The 18,698-nt window shown below is 43.3% G+C and overlaps 2 protein-coding genes across 13 annotated transcripts in view; one reads left to right on the top strand and one right to left on the bottom strand.

Annotated features, from left to right (window-relative positions):
* The window catches only part of KLHL8 (kelch like family member 8), an 80,707-nt gene extending 76,064 nt beyond the window's left edge, over window positions 1-4,643 (top strand). For all 5 annotated transcript variants that reach the window (XM_084855568.1, XM_084855571.1, XM_084855567.1 and 2 more), the window contains one exon: window positions 1,106-4,643. In XM_084855568.1, coding sequence (XP_084711694.1) covers window positions 1,106-1,229 — 124 coding nt within the window. In that variant the 3' untranslated portion in view covers window positions 1,230-4,643. The remainder of the gene's footprint in view (window positions 1-1,105) is intronic.
* Window positions 1-18,698, bottom strand: part of AFF1 (ALF transcription elongation factor 1) — a 234,480-nt gene that overhangs the window by 18,363 nt on the left and 197,419 nt on the right. For all 8 annotated transcript variants that reach the window (XM_084855558.1, XM_084855561.1, XM_084855563.1 and 5 more), the window contains one exon: window positions 1,083-16,191. In XM_084855558.1, the coding sequence (XP_084711684.1) occupies window positions 16,070-16,191 (122 nt within the window). In that variant the 3' untranslated portion in view covers window positions 1,083-16,069. The remainder of the gene's footprint in view (window positions 1-1,082; window positions 16,192-18,698) is intronic.

Raw genomic sequence — 18,698 nt, 5'->3', positions numbered from 1 at the left:
AAATAAAATAAAGATATTGTAGAGCTGGAAAAAATGCAGAAAAGGGCAACTAAAATGATCAAGGGGCTGGAGCATTTCCCCTATGAGAGAAGGTTACAACAGCTGGGATTGTTTAGCTTGGAAAAAGGGAGGGTGAGAGGAGACATGATAGAGGTCTACAAAAGTATGCATGGTGTGGAGAATGTGGACAGGGAGACACTTTTCTTCCTCACAATACTAGAATCTGGGGTCCTCCTATGAAGCTGATTGGTGAGAGATTCAGGACAGATAAAAGGAAGGACTTCTTCACACCGCGCATAGTTAAACTAGGGAATTCGCTACCACAGGATGTAGTGATGGCCACCAGTTTGGATGGCTTTAAAAAGGGGCTGGCCAAATTCCTGGAGGAAAAGGCTATCAATCGCTACTAGTCTTGATTGCTATATGCTATCTCCAGTACCAGAGGCAACGGAGGTAGCAATGAGCCTATGTACACCAGTTGATGGGGAATGTGGGTGCTGTTGCAGTCTTGCCCTGCTTGTGGGTTCCTGGTCAACAGCTGGTTGGCCACTGTGTGAACAGAATGCTGGACTAGATGGACCCTTGGTCTGATCCAGCAGGGCTCTCCTTATGTTCTTATGAGGAGTATCCTAAAGCTTTGAGTAGGACGCTGAATAACAGATGTTCCTATTCTTTTGAGTAAAGGATACGGCAGTTGTCAGTTTATCTGTTTACCTTTCATACCTGAAAGGTATGAAAATACCTTATACATAGAACTTGCCTTCTCCTAGAACAAAGTAAAGGACTCATTCCTCTTTGTCCTTAGGCAAATTTAAGCCATTTTTAAAACCTTGTTTATAAATACATCTGTGTACATGGAAGCTAAATCCTTTCCTTTGCCTATTCTCAGTGTTTAAATGTGATTTGACTGTAATTCATATATTTCTTTAGCAATCTTTCTTCATGGAGCTCCTAAATAGCCACAAAAATAAAACAGAAGCAGTTCACAAAATCAAACTTGTGTAAGAGATTTAGATGCATCTAGCCTACATGCGAAGCCATTTTTCACTGTTAATATTGGATGTGTTTAGGAAAATACTAACCACTCTTTGTTTGTTCTTTTTAGATGGGAGCTTGTGGGTTCTGTATCTCACTGCAGAGCCGGGGCCGGTGTAGCTGTGTGTGCTTGTCTTGGCAGCCAAATCCGTGATGTCGGTCAAGGTTCCAGCAATGTGGTGGATTGCATGTGAATTGGGGTTGAAATCTGTAATCGTTGTGAAACGTTACAAGTCTTCAGATCATCTTGCTAAGATATTTTGAATTTATCAACCAATATGTGTAAATATTCAAAAGCATTTTTGTATGGGAATTTGAGTGGTGTGGTAGCTTTTCAAGTCTTGTCTGAATCAGTAAAGACTCAGAAAACAGTGGGAGAAGTCTTCAGTGTTGTTTAGTACATGCCCCACAGCGTTTCGTAGTAAATTAGACAGTTGGGGGCTTTTGATCTCAAGCATCTTGTAACTTATAAAGGATATTGGAGAAAGTACAACCTATGTATTTCAAGTGAATTATGCTTTTCTCAGATCTATCTTCCAAAATGCTTGTACTTCAGCATTTAAAGCAATCCTCTAAAGAACACACTAAGACTTGTATGGTTTCTGTCTAAAAGAAACTGTTTCTTTTATGAGTAAATGTGTTCTGCTTTCACACTATGTAAACCTAAATTAGCCCTGTGGACTCTAGTCTCCTGAAAGGAGAAATACAATGGCCTCATTCACACATAACCATAACCATAGTTTGTTTAAACCATGGTGTGTGTCCCTACAGAGAGTTTTTCCAGCAGATGTTTTTCCCCTTCCTCCTCCTCCTGCTCCCTTCCCATATCCCAAGTGCCCTTGCAGTGCTGTAGTACTGGCAGGACTGCACTACGTCAGCTGCCTGCATTGTGTAGGGCATTGCCAGAAGGTGTGCATCTTTGTAACACAGAAATAATCAAGTACAGACCAACAATTCAGCAAATCACTGGGAAGCTGGTTGGTCCGAGTCATGTGGGCCTGGCCCCTGAAACGACTTCTCTGGTCAGTTTGCAAAGGCAGAGAAAATTATTTGCATTAATAGCAAGGGGAGGGATAAGCTTTCTGTGTTTTGGGTATGAACGTGAGCGTATGTGTACGTGCGTGTACCCCCTTCCTCCCTGGTCATCAATTCCAACTAAAAGTGCAGCGTTAAGCCAGTGGAAGCTATATTTCAAATCTTACTTTGCATTCGAAACAATCATCACAAGTCCTTCCCAAAATTGTTATCTCACTTGGCCTTCAGTAATGCAATGCCAGTTCGCACTAGGCCTTATTGGGAAGATGGAAGAACCTTTGTGGAATCCTTGTCAGATAATGACTGCATCCCTGTGTGAATATCTGCAGAGATCTGGTCAAAATGCTTACTGTAGCCTGAAGCCCTGGTAATATGCTGGCACCCTGCCATTCGTTACATGAGTCCAACATCCCCAGCGAAGGAGCAGTGCATAAGGACATTTGTACCCTCAGCCCAGGCCTCTTCATCTACATATCCTTCTCCCCATCAAGCCTTTCAGGCAGCCTGTGCTATTGTTTCTTAGGGAGAAGATGACTGTCAGCAAATATGTCAAATATTTCTGGTTGGCTGTCAGAAGTAAAGACAGAATTAAACTAGATGAATGGAAAGTTTCCTTTATATGCAGTCTGATAATTTTGTTTTTGCTTTAAAGATGAGTTTACTCATCTTGATGTAGGAGGTCCTGTTTTCTCCACCCCTTCCCTTTTTATTCTTTTCAGAACTTCTCTGGATTTCTTTTGTTCTGGTTACCTTGCTCAGCCCAGGCAGCTGTGTATGTGAAACTATGTATAGCTGTATTATAAAAATAAGCATCATAAGACTACCATAGAGCAGGCTAAACCTGAAGTGGCAAAAGCTCACAAGGCAAGAAACAAGACATTTATATCATAAAGGAAATTTGGTGGCTTGATGTACAGAGTGTGATTTGGGAGCTGCTTCAGCATAAATTGCAGAAGAAAATTATAACTTTATCCCTCTCAAAATGATAATGACTTGGGGGAAATGTACATGACCAAAGCTTTATGTCCAAACCATTTAGGATGGGTAAATCTGGCTTGGAGTACAATATGGGCATAAGAATACTGTGTTTCTTGGAGAAACAGTTATGTAATGATTTTCTGTATGTAGTTCTACCACAGAGTACACAAATGGCTGCTTTACTATTGCACTGCCACTTCTAAAACTTGTATTAGTCTGTGATATCCAGTGGACAAAATGCAGAATGAAGTGGTGTATCGTACTGTATGTGAGCTGGAAACCTTGTAATAAAAAGCACTTATTGCTTGGCTTTGTGTATTTTTCAGTTGAGTGGAAATTCAGCATAGGTAGGCAGAGCACGCTCCGGGAGAGAGCACAGGACAGGAAGGCCTGGCATGCTATGGTCCATGGGGTCACGAAGAGTCTGACACGACTGAACGACTGAACAACAACAACAAGGCAGAGGATGCTTGTAAGAGTTGAGATTCAAACAATTAGATAAACCTGAGAGCCTAATCTCATGACCATTAGAGGTGGTGTAATCAATGGAATAAACAGCATACTAAATTATGAAAAACTTGCTGTCCTGAGGGTTTGTTTTGGAAAATCATCAGCCTCCTTATGGTGTCAAGTTTTATTTCGTAGAATTCTGCTGAAAGGGGTGTCTGCAATACAGTGTCTAGCTCTATATTCCAAGAAAATAGTTTTGTTTTTGTAACCACCTACAGTCTTGCTGGGAAACCAGAGGACATCCCTAGAAGCACAGCATAACAGGCCTTCATATCATGGAAATCTTTAGAAACACAAAGCAGAGGGAAGATAGTAATCCCAACTCCTAGTGCCATTTTTAAAAAAATCCTGTTTCTGCTAAGGTTTTTTCTTCTTTTGCCAAGATGTGTGTTTGGGATAAATATTTACACCCTAGGCTATGCTACTGAGAAAGGAACTAGTTATTTGAGGAATAATGGCAAAAGCTAATACATGGGGAGAAATAGGGCTTTACCTGTGAGTATCATACTTAATTTTAAAATTGTAGCAGAGAAGGACAATGAATTTTTGAGCCTTATTATTTTTTATTATACTTTTATATTGCTTTATTTATTAAAATCCCTAAGCAGTACACAACAAAATGTATGGATTTCTAACTACAATATACTGGCATTTTAACCTTAAGTTGCAGGTACGATTCTAGGAACAGCTTGTATTTCAGAGAGCTGATTTTCATGTAACATGTCTTCTGCCCGATTCCCTGCTTGCTTTGCAGGATTGGGAGATTTGCTCAAATCAAGGAGCGATCAAACAGATTTGTGCAGGTCTCCCCAAATTTGCACAATTTTCCTCCATAGACTGAAGCAGCGTTGATTCAGTCTACTGAGAACATTTGCGCAAATTAGGAAATTTTTGCAAATCAAACTGGGAATCAGGCGTGAGAGGAACGTGAGCTTGTGTTTGACAGTTTGAAAATATTTTTGGCAGACACATGGTCGCTCATGCGTTCGGGCCTTTGAACAGGGCGTGCTCGCATGGTTTGCAAGCAAAAACAAAATTCTCATACATCCCTACTTTTCAATTATTAAATCAATCCTCCCAGTCCTTTTTCTGCAGTGAAAAATACTTTATCACCAGCATCCTTCACTATTTTAAAAAAAATCCTCCAACTGATTTTCAGTAATAACCATTTAGCCCCTGCACCTATCCTTCTGAAACTTTGCAGGTTTCTTTCCTGGGGGCACCTCTATTATGTGTGATATAATAATTTACATTTTCATATAAATTGCCCCCCAAAAATGGGTTAGGAAAGGGGAAATCTCCCCCCCCCAAGTTTGAGGACTCTCATTCCACATAAACTGTTGCACCTATCCTTCTGACACTGCGTATTTCTTACTTAGGGCCACCTCTAGGCTGTATCGTATTTTCAGACCAATGGTCCACAAATAGCATAGAGGGCTAAGTGTGTTTTGTTTTGGATTCCCGCAGTACGTAAAGGCTGCTCTTGCACGTAAGTCCCTGTACCTATTCAGTGGAAGGCTTGATCCCCTCAGAAGGCGCAACTATCCCTGGAAATTTCATGCTAGTCTGCCAAGAAATATAAAAGTCAACATTTCCTTTTAATTCTAGTTGTGTAAAATTCTAGTTGTGTAGCAGAACACCCTCTGTATCTAGTTTTTGATATTTTGCAGGTCTAATTCCCTCCTAAGGGGTTACTCTGCATCCCCATTTAATCTAATTCTGACAATTCTGTGGTGGCTGTTTTTTAAAATTCCTATGATAGTCAATGGGAGGCAAAAACATGGATTTCCAAATCTTGTCTTGGGTTTGGTATCCGAGTCAAATAAGACATCCTCCGAATCATTCTGAGTCAAATCTGGCTGTTTCCATAGTGCCAAATTGGGCTCCAAGCTGAATCTTGCAGTTGGTGCACATCTCTATAGTATCTATACGTTCTGCATATAATATACAGTCTCAGACCAACTTCAAAATTAATGTCCAGCAAGCTGCATTAAGCACTTTCTTCCAGTAGAGGGAGGGAAAGAGCCATAACTTGCCATCCTCATAGGGGAGCCAGATTATTTCATATGGAAACTTGCTTTGAATCATCAGGGACTTGCAACGTGGGAGGCCGGTTTCAAAATCCCAGCTTGGCCCGACTTGAGAGGCTGCTGTAGGCTACCTATTATCTCAATCTTAAATAGAAAGTCCTATGGCATCTTTAGAGACTAAGAGATTTTTCTTTGGCAGGTTAGATGTTTCCAGTGCATAAGGTAGCCTGGGACACTGGAAGATCGAAGATGCCACAGACCTCTTTTGTCCTTTTTACTGCAACAAAACAGGGCTAATTGGGGGCGAAACGTGGGCTGAGCTCCTAGAGCTCCCTCTAGGAGATCAAAGTATGGATCCAATTCTGGCTATAATCAATACCTCACTGGGAAGAAGAGAGATTGTAAAAATAAATTTAAAAATCACCAAGTTGCATGCCAATAAGATGTATCTAGATCAGCCTTCCCCAACCTGGTGCCGTCCAGCTGTGTTGGAACTACAGCTCCCACACACTTGGAGTGCACCAGCTTTGGGCAGTCCCATCTAGATGGTTCTTAAAAAGCTGTTTATGCATGGGGCACTGATCTTGTGTTCATGTGAGCATTTTTGCAAACAGTGCACCCTTTATTTGTCTATATCAATTTTGCTCCGGCTGCCTCCGTTAACATCTGTATAACATATGTATGTTGCAAGATTTCTTTCTGTTGGAACTAGCATAAGGTACCTATATTTGGAGACGTTCTCCTTCCCTGGCTTCAGGACTGATTTCACACGGAAGGCACTTGAAGCAGTGCGTTGAACTTCACAGTCGATTGCACATATGGATCCAGCTACGGTGCTCTTGCCATGCGAGAGAGAGGGAGAGTGGCTCCCGATACTGAGGGGGTTCAATATACTGGCATCTTCCTTGGCCAAAATAAGAAGATTAGGAACAGTTGCTGAGTGGTTACTCTTTAACCTGTATTTGGAAGAAATTAATACTACTGGGGAAAATCTTTTACTGCACAACGCTGTGTTGTATGTAACTGAAGCTTTTTAACTGTTGCATTGGGGCAGCTTGGAATTATTCCTCAAGCCAAGATTGTTCACATATTGCCAGAGGGTGCTTACTGGTAATCAATTACATGCGGTGTGGATTATGGATGGAGATAGGCTAGCGGGGGGGGGGGGTGTTAAACGTATCCCGCTCAGCTGGCTAGTTGCCACAGAAGAATTTCCCTTGTGCTGTTAAGCTAATGGTTGAAACAATGCAGTTAGACTGGTAGCAGTTTGCTCACTCCACAGCTGACATGAAACCCATTTTCCACTGGTTTGCTGGGCAACAGCAAACTGCATTTAAAACTCAAGATTGCATGTGTGCACACACGTTTTGTACGCAAGTTTTTATTTAATAGTTGTGCAGTCCTATATGTGCTTACGCAGAAGTCCTATTGAACTCAATGGCACTTATTCCCAGGTCAGTGTTTATAGGATTGCAGCCTAAGAGGCAAGAGTGGAAGAGTTTCAGCTTGTACATATGGTCTGCATCCAGGATAGTTTAAGATATGCCGTATTTCTTTGGAGGCCTTGCTTCAGTACCCGCCAGCCGAGATACAGCCTTGGCATCAAGCCAATTCAACTCCCTCCCAACGAGTGTGGGGGGAAGCTCATTCCACCCTCCATCGATCTTCAGGTCCTGGGCAGAGACGCCGTTTCTGTTTCTGGCTCTGACATTTTGCATTTTCTTCTTTAACTGTTTTAAGAAGTTATTTCATGCTGCTAAACTTCATTAGTTACCAGTTTCCTGTGGTGTTCTGTTCTGCTGCTTTTATCTTGATTTTGATTTGTTACTGACCTTTTATATTAAGGAGTTTAAGCCTTTAATAGCTGCCTTGCAGATCTCTTTAGATCAAAAGACAGGGCACAAATGATTTCTCCATGCCTGAAATGGCATTACCCAGCTGAAGCGACACCAGGTGACTGTTCTGATGGGGTAGGATCCAGATTTAGTCATACTTGGAGGAGAGCCACTGAAATCAATGGGACCTTAGTCATGACATACTCAAGTCCCATTGATTTCAGTGTGTCTGTTCTAGGTATGACTAAAACTGGATTCAACCCACTGTGTGTTTCAAGTCACATGCCTATAAATGAGTGCATGCCAGAGCGTAGGTCAGTAGCCTTCAATCTTTTCAGAGTTGGAACCACCTATAGCCAGAACATGTATTTAAGGATCCATTTCTTTCTCTTTTTACTATATTACTTTTTACTATATGTTTACTATATTTATATATATTTCTCTCTTTTTACTAACCCTACCTCACAGGGTTGTTGTTGTGAGGATACAACGGTGAGGAGGAGGATAATGTAAGCCGCCTTGAGTTCCTTGCGAGAGGGAGAAAGGCGGGGTATAAATGCAATAATATATAATACATACATACATACATACATACTATATAGGGGGCCGTGGTGGCTTAGTGGTTAAGATGCTGAACTGCAAACCGGAAGGTCAGCAGGACAGCAGTTTGAGACCCGAGACCTGCGTGACGGAGTGAGCTCCCGTCTTCAGTCCCAGCTCCTGCCAACCTAGCAGTTTGAAAGCAAGAAATCGCAAGTAGATAAATAGGTATCGCTTTGGCAGGAAAGGTAACAGTGTTCCGTGCACCTCGGTGTTCAGTCATGCCGGCCACATGACCACGGAAGCGTCTTCGGACAGCGCTGGCTCTTCGGCTTAGAAATGGAGATGAGCACCACACCGTAGAGTCGGACACGACTGGCTGGGGACACCTTTACCTTTAATAGTATTCTATAATATAGAAACGTGAGTGGGTGGTGCTGTTGCTGCTGTTGCATCACAAGTTCAGACTGCAACCCACTAATGGGTTCTGACCCACCAGTTGAAAACCTAGGAGCAATTGATGATGTCATATTAAAATGCAGGCCTTATTAGTGCTTGAATGGGAGTCCGTTCGGAGCTTCAATTAAGCCACTGTGACCTTTCTAAAGGAAAAGTTGCATACAAGCATAATGAATAGATGGCTACTTCTATCACAACAGCATTTTGAGAACAGCTGCTGAATGGCCCCTTTCCACACACTAAAGACTCAGAAGGCTCCTGTAGAGTATGGAGTTAGAAACTCTGATCCCAAAGGGTCTCAGATTTTCCTCTCTACCCACTGGAGTTTTGTTCTTCAGCAGCTAGAGTAGGATGGATTTGTCATCAAAAATGGTAATTATTTCCTCTACCTCCTTCTTCCCCCACAATCTACTCTGATCATTGGAGGGGTTTTAGTGGTTTGAGTCTTGAAAACAGCTGCTGCATCTAATTAAGACTTGTGGGAAAATGCACTGCCCCAAACCTAAATGGCCCCAAAGCTACTCAGTTGAAGGCATACCAAAGACAAAGAGTTTCTCAATCTGTTGTTGTTTATTTGGTCAGTCGCTTCCGAATCTTTGTGACTTCATGGACCAGCCCACGCCAGAGCTTCCTGTCGACCGTCGCCACCCCCAGCTCCCCCAAGGTCGAGCCCATCACCTCCAGAATATCATCCATCCATCTTGCCTTTGGTCGGCCCCTCTTCCTTTTGCCTTCCACTTTCCCTAGCATCAGCATCTTCTCCAGGGTATCCTGTCTTCTCATTATGTGGCCAAATTACTTCAGTTTTGCCTTTAATATCATTCCCTCAAGTGGGCAGTCTGGCTTTTTTAATTGTTCTAAGCCCATTTTTGGTTCTAGAGTTGATTTTGATACAACATTGCTTATCTCTGTTGATTTTTGCTCAACTGCCTGCAGGTTTGAGCTCTTCCATGCTTAACGTTTTAGAGCAGGGTTTCTCAAACATTCTATCTGCAGGGCCCACTTGAGAGGATTGAAAATTGCTGAGACCCACCAGCAACAAAATGGCAGTGGAGGGACAAAGAGCTGGTCACAAAATGGCAGCAGATGGTGGTAGAGTTTGGCATCACCAGCTGGGAATTACAGATATTTTCAATTGTTATCTGATCCTTTGAAAAGGGCTAAATTCTTTACCAGGGATTTCCTTGCAGCAGGGAGTTCCATAGGTCAGCAAATCTTGTACTAAGTAGACATAGAATCTGGAGGTATCATGACTCATCCTCCCCAGATTAGGCAGAATTTGCTGATTCAGAGGCTCACAGTGGAGAACTTTTTAAACTTTATACATTTTCTTACCCACATGCCTCTCAGTATTTTTACTTCTGTCACTTCTTCCTTCCCCTTTCACACTTAACTTGTACTCCCCCACCCCCACCAAGCTGTCAGTTCCTTTCATCCCTACCTCCTATGGCTTTTACATTACATTACTTCCTCCTGTAAAACCTCCCCTCTACAATCCCACTTGTCTCTATTTCCAGATTTTAAAAATCATTACTGGTACTAGAAATATCACCCTTTTATCTCTCTTTCCAATTGCCTTCAAAGCCTCCTCTAGCCCTTTTCTCTCAGAGGAGTGTTGTGTTGAGGCCCACCTGAAAGTGGGCTGAGGCCCGCAAGTGGTTCCTGTCTTACTGTAAGACTGTTAGAACACATGCCACTGGCAAAGTCTCGTGCATAAGTCCCAGTTAAATGAATGAGCTCAAGACTACTACTGTTTCAATGGGGCTTGTGCAGACGTTCTCCATGAATTGTGACCATACTTAAGATAACCTATTCTTTTTAACATGAGCATTTCATGTTATAGACAGAAACATGCCAGTAGCTGTATTGGTTTATTATTAAACACACAGAGAGAGTAAGATAGCACCTTTATTAGGACAAGAAACAACAGATGCTTTGATGAACCCAGGCCTGTTCTGCAAGCTGGACATAAATCCCTCTCCCCAAAACTGGCTGTGGGGAGAAAAAGCAGTGGGCTGGGATAAAAGGAGGTTGCTGAGCTAAATTTAAAAATCTGTAGTTTTTAGTAGTCTTAAAACAGAAGGGGGGAAGTACAGGATGATTATGTCGGTATAGCAGCACCTTCCCTTTTCCATTTTATGATGACTACAAACTGTGTCATGAATACTAATGGTGCAGGGCAAAATTAAAGAGGGGTTCATTCATATGTCAGTGCCCTCAGAAGGGACGGAAAGCCATAGGGGTCTTTTGTCCTTTAATCTACCCCTGTCCAGGATCAACAGTTATATTGCCAAGAACACTAAAATGTAGAATTCAAGATCGTAGTATCCTATAGGATTAAATCAAACATTTACATGCAAAGCCAAGATGTTACTGTCCCGCACAATAAGACCAAAAGTTGTATCTAAAAGTCGCCAGTATATTTTGTTATTATGGGATAAAACCCCTAATGAGGCCAGTGTAATTTGTGATCCACCAAGTCAAAACCCAGCCCACCAAACAGGTCCTGTGCTCTACAAGATGATGGAACGGGGTTTGTTCCCCAACAACTGGTGCACATAGGCATCCTGCCTCTGATATTGGAGGCAGCATATAGCCATCAGGTCTAGTAGGCATGGATAGCCTCCTCCTCCAGGGATTTGTCTAACCCCCTTGTAAAGCCATCCGAATTGGTGGCCATCATGTCCTGTGGTAGCGAATTCCATAGTTTTAACTATGCGCTGTGTGAAGAAGTACTTCCATTCATCTGTCCTGAAACTCCCACCAATCAGCTTCCAGGATGACCCCGGGTTCTAGTACTTTGAGAGAGGGAGAAAAATGCCTCCCTATCCACTTTCTCCACACCATGCATAATTCTGTACACATCTCCCCTTACTTGCCTTGTTTCCCAACTAAACAATGCCAGCTGTTGTAACCTTCTCTCATAGGGGAGTTGCTCCAACCCCTGGGTCGTTTTAATTGCCCTTTTTCTGCCCTTTTTCCTGCTCTACAATATCCTTTTTTAGGCGTGGTGACCAGAACTGTACATAGTATTGTTTTTTGTGCAGAGATCCTCTTGCATCTCTTCCCCCCCCCCCCGATTTCCCTGCAGCGGTGCTCCCAAGTTGCATCAGGCACCCTTCTGATCAGTACCAGACAGCCACTCCTCCAATGTCAGGTGGCCCTTTAAAACTTCCCACAATGCCTGGGAGCAGTGCTAGCCCAGGCACACTGGGACACTGTGGGAAATGTCGAAGGGTAGCTTATAGCTGACCACTGCCTGGCAAAGCAAGCATGTGGGTGGGCTCCTGTAGAGCACTTGGGCCTTGGTAGTTGACTAAGGAGGCGGAAGTGTGATGCTGCCCTGTACCTGAAGCACCTCTCTGTTCCAGGCAGGCAGAAAACAGGAGGATGACTGAGACCAAGGTGGGCCAACATTTATAGGTAGGGAGGTTGTGCTCAGGTTTGAGCGTTGCAAACTGTCCAGGCCTTATGGCGGTGAGCAACTGTTTTGTTATTGGACTTATTCTAGATTTTGAGCCGGGATGAAGACTTTGAAACAGTACAGAATTCTTCTGTTTGGAAGTTGAGATGCCAGAGTTCTGGCCAATCCACCAGCTTGCTTCCTTGCCAATAAAATGTTATCACTGGTGTTTTTAAAAACTATTTTTGTTAATGCTTAAAGAAATATTTTCAGAGCCACTGTCAAGAAGAGGCCGTTTCATTTGATATTTATTTTATTACCCCACATGAATTAAACAAATCAACCTGGAAGTACCACCAATATACAGGGCAGAAAATGTTATTTACAAGATGGAGACACAACACCCCATAATAAATTTAAATGTACAGATTTTTATAAAGAAATCAAGGAGATGGAGGGAAGGGGGGAGGGCAGGGAAAGGAGAAATTGCCCTTGGAAAATAAAATGGTCGTCACTCTTAACTTTCAATCCACATCTCCAGTGTCAATGGAACTTGCAAATTATTAAATAATGGTATCTTAGACATATAGAACATTGACAATTTAAATACATTAATTATAATTCTAAATAAATATCATCTGGGAAAGGAGGCTGCTTTGAGCGTACAGCTCCATTGACCTGTCTTTAAAATGGCAAAACATTTCTTACTCCTTACATAGAAAGCTGGGCCCCAGGCCCTGGGTGAAATCAACAGAAGTCCCATCAGCGTCTGGGGAACCAGAGTCCAGCATGGAGATGAAATGGTATTTTTTCTGATAATTCATTCAATTGGTCTTTCATATATAGAAGTCAGAAGAGGATATAAGCTTTCTAAATGTGATCCCAATAGGCCAACTGCTTCTTTGCAATTGCATGAAAAATAAAACGAAATCACAGCATGTGCAAGAGTGGGCTGTTCGGATTAGAGAACCATCTTAACTTCTATGGAAATTAAGAGGGAAGCTTTGCTCCCATTTGGCTTTGGAACAGGCCTTACGGCCTTCCTGGACTAAATCAGAATTGAAACATTTTCTTTGTTTGAGAAAAGAAGTTCATATGCTCTGCGCTTAAATGGGGATGTTGCTCATTTTTGCATCACCCCATGGTCATATAAAATCAGCAGCATAAATGCATTGTTTTTTTCTTGACACAGAGGTTGACATAAGAATCTCACTCACCATTCCGGGAGCAGGTGAACAGGCAGGAGAGAGAGTGGAACAGATTATCGCTATCCCTTGGATAAAGTGCTCAACAAGCAGGTTAAGGCGGTTCCCTTGACAACCAGGTATTCAACTTCAGAGCGTAGTTTGAGAGCGCAAAAGCAGCAACAAGGTGAACAGCAGCATTGGCTGGCTGATTCCGGTGCCAGGGACATCAGAGGGAGGGAGAAGAAGTCAGTCTTGAGACTACAGAGGTCAACTCATTGGGAGAAGAGGGGAACATGATTTGCAACAGGGAGATGCGAGTTTAGTGTTTGAGCTCCTAGGCCTAACTGAGAAGCAAGTGGAGAAAGCCAGACACTTTCAAGTCAGCCTACTCTGTTAAGACCTCTGGGAGAACTGTCCTTCTATACTTGCACTGCATCTTTCACTAGGAAAAAACAGACACCAATCCAACTGCATAGAAGGGCCAGCAATTTGATTTGTTGTTCTCTCGTACTGAGAGGCAAGTTTGTGGTGGTTTGGTTTTTTAAATCAGGTTATTATTTATGCCTGGAACCTGTACATTTCTCTGTCTAAGAATGGAGCTAAGTGTTCAAAAGAAGCCCTGCGTTTCTGGACAGCCAGATCTCCGCCAACAGCTACAAAACAGAGAAGATGGGGTATCAAGAAACAGAGAAGTGATGTGCGGGAGGGGGTGACAGAGGGTTTTGTATTATCTCTTGCAAATTAAATCCACGTGTCAGGGGCACTAACCTTCCCTCTTCCATCCACTTCTTCTACCAGTGGTTCCAGGTGCAGGTTTACTGCATCACGGGGGAAAAACAAGAGTGTGGGAGAAGTTTAAGCACGCTTTCTCCTGCCCACTGCTTCAAATGGTGACCTCTCCTGATTGTTTTGCAGTAGTTCAGTGGAGATCTAGGCTCTCCGCTGCATGTCTAGTTGAACCCTAAGTAACAATTTATTAAAAACAATAGGAAAATATAGAACTGGCTTCTTGGAGCAAAAGTGGCTTATCCTTGAAAGCAGCTAAAGCTTTAACTTTCCTTGATAAAGTCCACGAGAGGCTTCCTCATGCTGCCCTTTTGTAGGGATGTGTTCCCAGATGAGCCAAATCTGTCTTGAAGGAGCCAGGGACATGCTGTTAAGGAACACCTGGGAAATGCAGGATCCATGAGATTTACTGACATTTTAGCAAAGAGGTATGCAAGTATGCAACACGTCCTTTCAAACAGGAATACTGCTTCAACCCTGCAAGGTAGCTCTATTTTTATATGGAACATATAGGAATGATCAACTCTGACACTTAGACACTGGGAGTTGGCTGAAAGGGAATACCACACTCAGGAACAAAGTATCTGAAAGATATTCCCACTGGAAGTCAGATGATGACAAAAACGAATGGGAGAGTTAAGGCACCATTGAGAGGAGGGCAGCAAAATGGGATCTTTAATGTATATGGGACTAAATCAGATGCAGGAGACAGGTACAGCAGGAGGTGTGGCAGTCCTGAAGGCACTCTCAGCAACGGGGACTTTTATAGCCTAGGAAAGACACAGCAGATTTGTCTGCAAATCAAAGACAATGGCTGCATACTCACTTTGGAAGAGCTGGGGGTTTCGAGGCTGGCAGATCCCACAAGATTACTGCTGAGAAAATGGAAATCTTGTAAAAAGGAGGGATCATGCCAAATCTTATGGGCAGGTGTACTACCTGCCAGCATAAATAGAAAGCTGTGCATCAACAGCCAAAGGCAAATGTTTGAACCAGCCATTTCAGAGGTGGTGAAATAAAATGGTGTGCTGCTAAATTCCTCCCATTTTAAGGATCCAAAATGGAAAATAATCTTTGTATGGCCAGTATGAACCCTTCCAACTGCACAGCCCCTCTTCTCCCATACATAATGAGTCAGGGAGTCCTTGGAGATTGCTCCTTGTGCAAAGGCTCTCCCTCCCGCAAACCCTCACCTGTGCGCAGCAGTTGCAAGCAATTCCAGTTCAGTTCATTAGTGCAGTATTGCTCAGCTGAGTTGCAGGGTGAGCCAGCCCGCACCCAACCTGGCAGCCCACGGGGCGGGGGCCAACGTCACCTACACCGTGCATCCTTTGCTCTCAGCGGCTTCTGGCAGTGCAGGCCCAGTGTTCCTGTTTCTTTTATGAGATTGTCAGTGCCACCGGGCATGCATAATATCACAAAAAAACCCACAAGGTAGCTGGGACTGGTACACTGTTGCCACCAGAAGCAGCAAAGAAAATTGGGACGAGAAGAGGCAGGGCCTGGTATGGCCAGCTAGAGCTGCTTGTTAGGCCTGATATGAGCCACAAACCACTCAGTGAGGAAAATAGTAGTGCAACGAATGGCTGCAATTGGGAAGTGGAGAGGCAGGAAGGCAGGTTTGCAAGAGAAGCCTGAGTTATGCCGCTGAAGAGTCCCCCCCCCTCCCCAATTCTCTGCCCATCCCACCCTCCAGGAACAGCAAGCATACATGCCACAAACTGTGTTTGTGGCATCCACAAAAACAGAAGAAAAAGTGGATCTGAATCATATTCTGGGCCCACAGACATCGCTGCATTGTTTGAGGTGTTGCAGAAAATTCTTTGGGAGGTGCATTTCCTTCTCACCGGCATTTCTTCATGTGTGTTGATTTTGTTGTTGTTGTCTTGCTGGTTATTCATTGATAGAAATGTTTATAGACCATTGACCCAATGAAACCATGGTGGGAAAAAGAATAAAAGGAAAAAAATTGCACTTTGTCCTTGAAAGAAAGAAAGAAAGAAAGAAAGAAAGAAAGAAAGAAAGAAAGAAAGAAAGGCATCCTCCACTTGGAGGCCTCTTGTCCACATCTTAGCTTCCAGGTGGCCCAATGGCACCGTAGAAATGTAGTCCTTAAAGTTTTCCAGTGGCACCAGATCCCTTCCATCATGCGTCGTTCTACTTTGTTCCAGGTGCTTTTTTTTGTATCCGACAAGTCAGCCAACAAGGCTGTTTCTGAGGCTTTCAAAGTGCAAAAGAGTCCCAGGCAAAGTTCTTGCCTTGACACACCAGTTAAGGCGTATTTGGTTCCAGTCTCAGCCACTGCAAGCCCTGGCGGGTGTAGTGTACCAGTTCCATCATACTGCTGTTCAATGAGAGAGCGCAGGCGGCAGCACTGAGCTCGGAAAAGAATTCTGAAAGAGTGAGAGAGAGGTGGAAGAAGAAAAACAGGCATCACGTTTGGCATCTTATAGTCTGAACAGCTGAAGCAACAAAAGATTCAACAGACTGATATGTGAGACATTGTTTAATAAATACCACCTAAACACTTAGCTAAAAATTTCCTCTCTTCTAAGACCTATGTAGATCTCCCATTGTTGTTTATGGGCAGGGACATATGCTGCTGCAATTCTGTAGGGGTCCAGGGAAAGAAAACACATGTGGTATTGGCAGGGGGAATGGGGAAAGGCAGAACTCAGTTTCCTGAGAATCTAAACTTATATTTTAACCTTGAAGCAAGTTTCTAGTCCTTATGAAGATATGTTTGAAAGTAGGTGGCTTAGGGCTGGATAATCTCAGAAGCTACAGAGGTGGTTTAATAAGACTTGGAGGCAGGGCTGTAGTGCCCTGTACAGCTCCCCTTGATCCACCACATGACTGGCAGAAGCAGAATGCGTGATACAGAGTAAGAAAAATCATGTCAATGTGCTTAATTTGAGTAACTTATACGGGCTAATGAATTCCGCTTTTCATGGCAGATAATTTATAGCTACCCCCCTGACATATGATTTAATTCTTTTTTTTTTAAAGCATGGAGAACTTGCTGTCTTGGGTACGTTGTAAAGGGGAAAGAAGGGTGATTGTAACCCTCTCCCCTCAACAAATATTAGTGACTGCAGGATCCCCAGCAACTATTAGTAGCCTAAACAGTATTGCAGATCTTCTGAACCCAAGCTTAAGACCAATAAAGGAAGTTTGTCAACAGGGACAGACAACAACTGAAGATGGGCTTTAACCTTTTGTCTTCCAACCACTGCCCAGTTTTATCTACTCTTTACCTAGTGAATCACTTAAAATTAATCCCCAGCTTTACTAATATAAAACTACCACATTCGTTTTTATTTCTGTTCTTTGCCTCATCAGGGACCCATGTGTTCCTATCAGTGTGTTACCAGACATCCCAATATTCTGCTGTTTTTGAAATGAAAAGGAAGGCTTCATTCCTGCTTGAGAAAGCACAGGAGAAATCCTCAATTCTAAAAGCCAGGCCTGAAAGTTGAAGCAGAATGATGTACGTGATACAAAGCCATCGCCACTCTGGCATGACCATTGTTTTCCAAAGCAGATCCCTTCATTTTTTTTTACCCTTCTTGTATCCGATTTTCAATCTACAATGGAGTCTCCAAATGTCAGCCTAAGAAAGTCAACAGGTAAATCTACTCAGCAGTCTGTTAATTTTTACCCGCCTGTTGAGATAGTCAGTTTATCCCCAAATTAGCACACATCTTGGTTTCAATGAGACCACAGAGACAGGGTTTCTTGGTCTGAGTTTTAATAATTAAGCTCGAATCTTGGGGGATATAAAGAGCACCCAGCCAGCCCAACAATTAAAGCTTTTTAAAGAAGCCTCTCTCTCTCTCAAGAGAAAACGTGTGGACCCCCCCCCCCCGCTTTCTCTCTGTCACTGCAGAAGCACTCTGCTGCCTCCAACTTCACTGCACCCGAGAGGGGCTTGATATGGATTGGTAACACCCTTTCCTTTATTAACTTCTCCCCTGCAGGTACGTTAGCTTGCCAGACCCCCTTCCTTCATTACCCCAGCTTTCTGAAGAACCCAGTCACCTTTCCCTGCTTCTTTTCCCGTTTCTTAGAATCACAGAATAGTAGGGTTGGAAGGGGCCTACAAGACCATCAAGTCCAACCCCCTGTTCAATGCAGGAATCCAAGTCAGAGCATCCCTGACAAGTGGCTGTCCAGCCTTGTCTTGAATGCCTCCAGTGTGGGACAGCCCACCACCTCCCTAGGTAACTGGTTACATTGTCGTATTGCTCTAACAGTCAGGACGTTTTTCCTGATGTTCAGCCGGAATCTGGCTTCCTGTAACTTGAGCCCATTATTCCGTGTCCTGCACTCTGGGATGACTGAGAAGAGATCCTGGCGTTCCTCTCTGTGACAAACTTTCAAGTACTTGAGGAGCGCTGTAATATCTCCCCTCAGTCTTCTCTTCTCAAGGCTAAACATGCCCAGTTCTTTCAGTGTCTCTTCATAGGGCTTTGTTTCCAGTCCCCTGATCATCTTTGCTGCCCTCCACTGAAGCCTCTCCAGTTTGTCTGCATCCTTCTTGAAGTGTGGTGCCCAGAACTGGACACAGTACTCCAGATGAGACCTAAGCATTACTGAGTAGAGGGCAACTAGTACTTCCCGGGATTTGGAAGTTATGCTTCTATTAATGCAGCCCAAAACTGTTTTCTGCCCAGCGCTCCAGTCTATCAAGATCACTCTGAATTTTGTTTCTGTCTTCCAAAGTATTAGCTATCCCGCCCAATGTTGTGTCATCTGCAAATTTGATCAGCATTCCCTGCACCTCCTCCTCCAAGTCATTAATACAAATGTTGAAGAGCACTGGGCCCAGGACTGAGCCCTGCAGTACCCTGCTCGTTACCTCTCCCCAGTTTGAGAAGATGCCATTGAGAAGCACTCT

Source organism: Heloderma suspectum, chromosome 5 (genome assembly GCF_057233095.1).
Source record: "Heloderma suspectum isolate Gila_16-S chromosome 5, 16-S_ref, whole genome shotgun sequence".
Classification (NCBI taxonomy): Eukaryota; Metazoa; Chordata; class Lepidosauria; order Squamata; family Helodermatidae; genus Heloderma; species Heloderma suspectum.
This window is presented reverse-complemented; position numbering and strand designations above follow the sequence as displayed.